Genomic DNA, 8,502 nt, shown 5'->3' with positions numbered 1-8,502 from the left:
TATTAATGACCTAAGGCTCGTATTTTTGTGTGTTATTATGTTATAACTTAAGTCTATGATTTGATAGAGCAGTCTGACTGAGCGGTGGTAGGCAGCAGCAGGCTCGTATGCATTCATTCAAACAGCACTTTCGTGCATTTTGCCAGCAGCTCTTCGTTCTGCTTCAAGCATTGCGCTGTTTATGACTTCAAGCCTATCAACTCCCGAGATTAGGCTGGTGTAACCGATGTGAAATGGCTAGCTAGTTAGCGGGGTGCGCGCTAATAGCGTTTCAAACGTCACTCAAACGTCACTCGCTCTGAGACTTGGAGTGGTTGTTCCCCTTGCTCTTCATGGGTAACGCTGCTTCAAGGGTGGCTGTGTCGATGTGTTCCTGGTTCGAGCCCAGGTAGGAGCGAGGAGAGGAAGTTGCTACTTCCAAATGGAGCTACTCCAGAAGTTGCTAATAACATCTGTATAAAAAAAAATGCAAATTTTGTTGATTATTCGGTGGTGCTTGGTTTGCACATGCAAATTGAGCACACACAAATTTCTAGGATAGAATTGTGTTATTTGACGTGTCAAATTAAAAGCTTATTTAACGCGTCAAATATTGTTATTTGACGTGTATCATTTTGACAAGCAAAGACGCAAACGGTGTTTCATAGAATTTTGTTATTTGACGTGTCAAATGAAAGTTTATTTGATGTGTATCTTTTTTGACACGCAAAGACCCAAACCTATAAACCTACCTAGCGAATACTTACTTCCATAGGCAGTGGCATCAAGGATTTGATTTCAGCAACCCCCTGGTTGCCAGCACACTTCCCGCAGAACGGGGAATTTGGAACTGGCAACCCTCTGGTTTCTTACCTCTCTAACAGCTAGGCTACCTGCTGTGATGCACGTTTGTGCCTCCAACTATGAATACAGTTTAAGTAATTCAAGTTTGATGCACTGCAACTGAAAAATAGAACTACGGTCAAGGTCGGTCGCCTGCCTTTTCTAGAGTGCGTTTTTCTACACTTGTTTTAGAATGCAAGCTTAAGTGGGGTTTTTGTTTTTCAAGACATTGACACATGCATTATTTGGATATCCATTTCTATGGTCTAAAATCTATACATCCGTGTGGAGTTGACTGACATTGCTAGAAAGGGTGAAAAACTCACATTGATAAAGCTGACGTTGAGCTCTTTGGCGGTGCCTCTGCAGGTTTATGTGTACATACACATCGAAGTTGCGGATGTCAAAAGTGGAGGAGATGCCTTGTGGCCGCTGTGTGGGTGCGAGGAAGGGAGATGCTGACCATTACGCATGCATTTGCATACATTCGATGAAGTCGACTAAACCCAATGCAGCAAAGCCACAATGGCATACGCAAGTCCTGCCCAGATGAAACCTCTAAACAAGCCCCTGCACACACTTGGCACTTTCTCTAAACATGCAAGGATTTGATAGGTACAGTGGCGATTTCAGCATTTGCCTTCAGAACAGACACAATTCGTATGGGCATGGACTCTACAAGGTGTCAAAAGCGTTCCACAGGGATGCTGGCCCATGTTGACTCCAATGCTTCCCACAGTTGTATCAAGTTGGCTAGATGTCCTTTGGGTGGTGGACCATTCTTGATACACACAGGAAACTGTTGAGTGTGAAAAACCCAGCAGCACTGCAGTTCTTGATACAAACCAGTGCGCCTGGCACCTACTATCATACCCCATTTGAAGGCACTTCAATCTTTTGTCTTGCCCATTCACCCTCTGAATGGCACACATACGCAATCCATGTCTCAATTGCATCAAGGCTTAAAAATATTTATTTAACCTGTCCCCTCCCCTTCATCTACACTGATTGAAGTGGATTTGAAAAGTGAGCTCAATAAGGGATCACAGCATTTACCTGGATGCCATCTGGATGTTTTGTAATGTTTTGTACACTCAGTGTATATCTGGCGCACCTGGCTCATGTGGTTGTGCATTCTACATCACTATGAAAAATGTTGGGCATAAACAACAATTATATTTCATACAGGAATGGTCATGCAAAAGTTTCCACTAAAACCCCATTGAGTTGTTTTGTGGCCATATTGGAAAAAATTGCCTCTGTGGGGTTAACGAGGGAATTCTGTGATGGCTCTACAAATCTTTTTTAAACCCTGTTCTAACTGTGTGTGTGCAATTTGGTGCCTCTATCGCCAAAGTTACAATCCAAAACATAGCTGCCCCATTACATGGAATTCTATGGCTAAGCTTCCAACATTCTAATGTCAATGGTACAATAAAGTAAAATTTGATTTGATTTGATTTGATATGGGATTTTAAAACAATAGTTGAAGCTTTTCTTTCAAAGTTGATTATATTGGGCCTCCCGAGTGGCACAGTGGTCTAAGGCACTCCTGAGGCAGGCTGGGTGCAATGCATGCTGACACAGTTGCCAGGTGTATGGTGTTTCCCCTGAGCATCGGTGAGGCTGGATTCCGGGTTAAGGGGGTTGGGTCTCGACCTTTCCCTCTCCCGAGTCCGTATAGGAGTTGCAGATGTGGGACAAGACTAACTACCAATTGGGGAGAAAAAGGGGTAAAAAAAAAAAGAATAGTTGGTTAAATAATTTCATTACCTTTTAGGACTTGTCAAACATTACTTAAAATGAATCAGGGTTTCATTTTTAAAGCCATTTATACAGGTAATTCTGATATGTCCACTAAAGGCCAAAGTTCTGTTGACCCGAACGTTCCCGAAAATGATTATGGATAGCTGTGAATCTAAGCTTTCCAATGATATATGATTAAAGGGTATAAGTAAGCAATAACTTGAATACGGACATTGTCATAGGGTGCTAATCTCTATGGGAAAAATTAATGGGATGGCGCGATGAAAGAGTAATAATACACAAAAAGCTACCAATGCTGCACTGCTACTACACATTTTCCAATTCTAGGGACTAAAAGCCCAATTTGCACAGGACTAGTATTACTATGGAACGTCGGTTATGTAATTATTACCCCAGTATGTCCGTTGTTGCAGTGGACGATTCGGACGGGATTAGTTTTACCAAACTGCCCCTGTAAAACTTTTTTCCCTCATTCAAAATGGACTGTGACAGAAGCCTGGAGGCCCTTCAAGGAGTGAAGATATTTCACATCTAGGGGTATCCTAATATTGGTCTAATGGCCTTCAGTTGGGTAAAAGTCTAAATAATAATGCATATCAATAAGAACCATGAACTGTAACCTATGCAGACATTTAATTACCTGACGTATTTGGCAATTTATCAATTCATTGGCACAATATTGTCCACTTCACCTTTTAAAAGAAGTCACTAAGAAAGTTGATATGACAAAACAGAGCATTCATCTGTAGGCTGTGTATAGCACTTTGTTTTAGGCATCAATTTCTTCCCATGTTCTTACCCAAACTGGGTGCAGCACATGTTAAACTCTAATATCCCTCAAAACACAGGGATGACGATTCACACAGGATAAGTATTATCAGAGGACCAGTTTGCCAAAAAAAAACAGTAGGTTTTTATGGCTGGGATAATAAACCTTCCTGCCAAGTAAAAACTATTGACATGGCAGATTCAGACAGGACAGATGTTACTGAGCTCCACCAGTAACACTAATCCCATAAGAACATTTTAGAACACATACACCCCCCCCATTGGAATCAAACCCACAACCCTGGTGTTGCAAGTGCCATGCTCTACCAACTGAGCCACACAGGACCAGTTGTTTGTTTATATTCCTCTTTCAATACAACATGACACATTTGAAGTGCATGATCCATACAATGTTATTTGGCATGCAGCCACTCAAGAAAATAACACGTCAAACAATAACAAGGATACACCTTTTTTTATTTGTTTAAGCAGAAATAGTAGATGTCATTGTCTTAGCCACACAGTGCAAATCTTCTGATTCAAAAGACCTTTACTTTCCTTTCGTAACTGAAGAAATGACTGTAAATACAGCAAAGGCGTCACATAATATTCATTATAATATAAAGGGTATAAGACACCAGATACTGGCCGTGTACAACCAAGAAGAAGAGTTTAGTCCTAGAATGAAGTCACTGTGGTCTTGTGTTCTGGAATTTATACCACAGGAGAATATCAGACATTCACTCCATTTGGTTTTGGCACATCAATCAACACATACAGCAGTCATCACTGTACAAATACCCATGTAGTTCCCTGAAACAACAACATCTCCAATCTTTTTTTTTTTCTTAATTTATGTAAGGCAAAGATGACAAGGGTGTGCTTACCCTGCTTGGCTATGCCAAAGAGGGGAAAAAGAGAAATAGTGGAAAAAAGGAATGGACAGATGGTAGTTGATCATCTTCAGTCTTGTGAGGCACCATGAAACCACTTGATGTGTAGAGGAATGCTGGAAACAGGTGATGGCGGTAGGGCTCCTGATATTACATTCCCATTCGAATGCTCTGAATGATCTGGAAGATTGCTGAAAAATATCAGAACACTATTAAGCATTCGATGTGTTTGAGAGAGGAACATTAAATAGGGCCCTCAATCACATTACATAAACTGATAGTTCCACTGTGGTTTATGTACTCTTGATTGACTGATTTATTTATCCCACTTGTGGAAGAAAAAAAACATGCATGATAGTATGACGCAGCAAATTCAAACCCATCTTATCTTTAGATTGTATTTAAATACAGAGGTTATTCCTGCTTCTATCAAATAGCAGGGGGATGGTTAGATTAGATTGATGAAATGGCGTTTTGTTCCCAGACAAGCTAAACACCTTCTTCACCCGCTTTGAGAATAACACAGTGCCACCGACGTGGCCTGCTCCCAGGGACTGTGGGCTCTCGTTCTCCATGGCCGACGTGAGTAAGACATTTAAACGTGTTAACCCTCGCAAGGCTGCCGGCCCAGACGGAATCCCTAGCCGCGTCCTTAGAGCATGTGCAGACCAGCTAGCTGGTGTGTTTAAGGACATATTCAATCGCTCCCTACCCCAGTCTGATGTCCCCACTTGCTTCAAGATGTCCACCCTTGTTCCTGTACCCAAGAAAGCAAAGGTAACTGAGCTAAATGACTATCGCCCCGTAGCACTCACTTCTGTCATCATGAAGTGCTTTGAGAGGCTAGTTAAGGATCATATCACATCTACCTTACCTGACACCCTAGATCCACTTCAATTTGCATACCACCCCAATAGATCCACAGACGATGCAATCCCCATCACACTGCCCCAACCCATCTGCACCTCCTGCAACCGTACGACTCTCTAGAGGTTGGTGCAGTCTGCTCAACGCTTCACTGCCTGCCCTCCAGGACATCTACAGCACCAAAACTGGGACAGAGAGACAGAAAAACAGCTTCTATCTCAAGGCCATCAGACTGTTCAATAGCCATCACTAGCCGACTACCGCCCGTTTACTCAACCCTGCACCTTAGAGGCTGCTGCCCTATATACATAAACATGGAATCACTGGTCACTTTAATAATGGAACACTAGACACTTGAATAATGTTTACATACTGCTTTACTCATTTCATATGTATATACTGTATTCTATTGTATTTTAGTCAATGCCTATTGACATTGCTCGTCCTAATATTTATATATTTTTGAACTCCTTTCTTTTACTTTTAGATTGTTAGATACTACTGCACTGTTGGAGCTAGGAACACAAACATTTCACTACACCCACAATAACATCTGCAAAATATGTGTAAAAAAACATTTTATTTGAATCTGAAAAATGTATATGTGCTCCTATTCAGCAGTAGCCTACTGGCTATGGTATCACTGTACATCACACAAATCAAGTCACATTTTATTGGTCGCCTACACATACGTAGATGTTTTGCGGGTGTAGCGAAATGTTTGATTGTTGGATAGGACCTTGCAAAAGTAACACTACACTTATGCTTATTAGGTACAGACAGGAAGTATAACTATCTAAAACTGTCCACCGCCAGAGGGCCTAAGCTCAAGGTTTGAGAGAGTTAGTGGATACAGTGGTGAACTTCAACCTTTCAGTCAAACAGCACTTATTTGAGAAACTGATGTTTGATATCATATTGCATCTCCTAACCTAGCCAAAGAATGTACTCTTAAGGAGTGTAGGCAAGCATACCGTTACTCCTTAAAGCCAATTTATGTTTGATTTGAAAATGTGCTTGGAGGCTCCTTATGGGGGGTGTGAAGCAATTGTGGAGCATCCAGAGGCCAAACTGAGCTCCGTACCGCATCGCCATGAGTCTTCAAAATGCTGTAACAATGAGGGCGCAGTATAGCTCCACAATGAGATGATTGGTTGACGAAAGGTGGGAGCGGGAGGTCCTGTATAAACACAAACTCACTTCCTTGACAACAGCTCTGCGTTACTCCACAAAGCGCATGAAGTATGAATGCCCTGACGTCTGCAGAGGCCGTATCACCTTAAATGCTGCACGGCCAATGCAGATGTCAGATGGACATGAAAAGATGGACATGGTCAAAGTATCTTATGTTATTTTCAGAGGTAGACTGGCTCTAGCAGCCAAAACAGCCAAATACTCCATCTAAACATTAATCGATTCTCATTTGCAATACAGTTCTAGAAACAAAAAACCTATTACTTTCATATCAAATCAAAACAATTTCTTAAATGCAAAATATACCCTAAATGTACATAATTTTATCTGGATTTATTGCAGTTACAGCCGACGGTATCAGCTGTAGGTCGGAACGCAATTGCCATTGCAAAATGCATTGAGGTAAGTTTTCTGACCCATATCTCGCGCCAGCTCTACGGTGTCTTAATGTAACCATGATTGCGTTCTGACCTCAGTGCAGCTCAGTGTAAACCGGTGTAATGGTAGGTTCAGTATCTTCTGGCAAGGCTGTGTGGGAACACTAACCCAAACCCTATAAAAAGGTGTGTAGTAATTTCACCTTTTGTTTTTTGAAAGTTATTTATCGCTGATATGAAAGATATGTTCCTTATGTTTCCAAAACTGTACCGCAAGCCATGCATGTTCATGTTGAAACCTAGCTTTTGATCATGACTCTCAGTTCCTTTACAAATAAGAGTCTTTGAATGAAGGCCTCTTCTGTATTTTTTTTCTCCAAAAAACAAAACGTTAAATTGATTCACACCTTTTATGCAGTTAGTATTCCCACAAAGCCATATATCCATGTTAAGTGTTTACGAAAGACAGAGGGACCCCCTGTGCTAATTAGTTATCTATAGCATGCTCCGAACACCTGTGTGTAAAAGAAGAAGGCCACCAGAAACGTGTTGTCACTGAAAAATACTGTTGGCTGCAACTATGATAAAGGCGGTTAACAGTGTGCAGTATGTGTGTATTTTGCATTTGTACAATTATTTAGATGTGATATGAAAGTAAATGGCTTTATGTTTCTAGAACTGTATTGCAAATTAGAATCGATTAACGTTTAGATGGAGTATTTGGCTGTTTTGGCTGCTAGAGCAAGTCTACCTCTGAAAATAACATAAGGTCCTTGGTAACGTTAGGCTTCTTAAGAGTACATATTGGGCTAGTTCAGACCAAGGGTGGGCTCTTAACTAAAGTCCCCCGGGAAGAAGATACCTTCATCAATAGGCGCTAAAAATAGCTATAGTGTCTATGAATGGGGAACTCCTTACCTGAATCACATAATATTAGCCGCGTAAAACAATTGGTTTATCATGAGACATAGGCCGAGAGAAATAAACCAATAGTAATGTATACATCATTGGGAAAAAACGTGTACACTGTACATATGTATTTACCTGATCCGCAGACGACAAAGATGAATAACGCCAGAAGCCATGGTCCCACTGCCACCTTGTCTTCACCTGGATTTCTCTGCAGAAATAGATCAGAAACCAACATCAAGATACATCAAAATGTTGAAGTAAACTTTTAGATATTTTGAAACGATTCAAACAAGTAACTAGGCTATTATTTTCAAACAAAATAGAAATGTATCTAGTACAGTCTTCACTGACTATTGATTCTTTGTATCCCAAAAACTTACCGTGGATTTGGCCACATTGCCTCTCAGCGTGATGTTTTTGCTGTGTTTCTCGTTGGCCATGCGTATTCTCTGTTTTGCCACCATTGTTTAAGATAATTGTAGCCTTTTAGCTATTGATTATTTATGAAGTTGTGTCTGTCAAATGTAGACAGTAGGCTAATTTCCAGAGCTCGGTCGCCGTTTAGTGATGAGTGAGGGGAGTCCGTTTTGCATGCCCCGGTACCCGGGCGTAATAGACTTTAGACCATTCCAATTGGTCCTTCATTAAAATCTCGATTCAGCGGGGCACCGGATCATGCAAAACAAACTCCACCATTGGCAGGGTGTCTCGAATTTGTCTACGTACACACAAAGTAGACCACTCCCACACAGGAAGGGCTATTCCGTGGTCGTGTCATTCCACAAATGTTTTTTTTTTTCTTAGAAAGAATACAAAATGGCTAAAAGCATTTCATAATTTTTTTTATAGATCAGTATGTATTTGATCATAAACAACATTCAATTTAGGAGTGAATTTATTTT

The 8,502-nt window shown here is 40.9% G+C and overlaps 1 protein-coding gene across 2 annotated transcripts; it reads right to left on the bottom strand.

Annotated features, from left to right (window-relative positions):
* Positions 1 to 3,813: 3,813 nt before the first annotated feature.
* On the bottom strand, positions 3,814 to 8,328 carry LOC110507347 (stress-associated endoplasmic reticulum protein 1). 2 transcript variants are annotated; one of them, XM_021587278.2, is made up of 3 exons: positions 7,981 to 8,233; positions 7,733 to 7,808; positions 3,814 to 4,441 (listed from the first exon to the last, which is right to left on the bottom strand). In XM_021587278.2, exons 1-3 carry the CDS (start codon positions 8,062 to 8,064, stop codon positions 4,401 to 4,403), a joined length of 201 nt encoding a protein of 66 aa, XP_021442953.1. In that variant the 5' UTR covers positions 8,065 to 8,233; the 3' UTR covers positions 3,814 to 4,400. The 2 variants fall into 2 exon arrangements, with proteins under 2 accessions (XP_021442953.1, XP_036821171.1); XM_036965276.1 differs by lacking the exon at positions 3,814 to 4,441 and adding an exon at positions 5,591 to 6,297 and having other exon boundaries at positions 7,981 to 8,328.
* Between the last annotated feature and the right edge of the window lie 174 nt (positions 8,329 to 8,502).

The sequence above is a fragment of the Oncorhynchus mykiss genome, chromosome 27 (genome assembly GCF_013265735.2).
Source record: "Oncorhynchus mykiss isolate Arlee chromosome 27, USDA_OmykA_1.1, whole genome shotgun sequence".
Lineage (NCBI taxonomy): Eukaryota > Metazoa > Chordata > Actinopteri > Salmoniformes > Salmonidae > Oncorhynchus > Oncorhynchus mykiss.
This window is presented reverse-complemented; position numbering and strand designations above follow the sequence as displayed.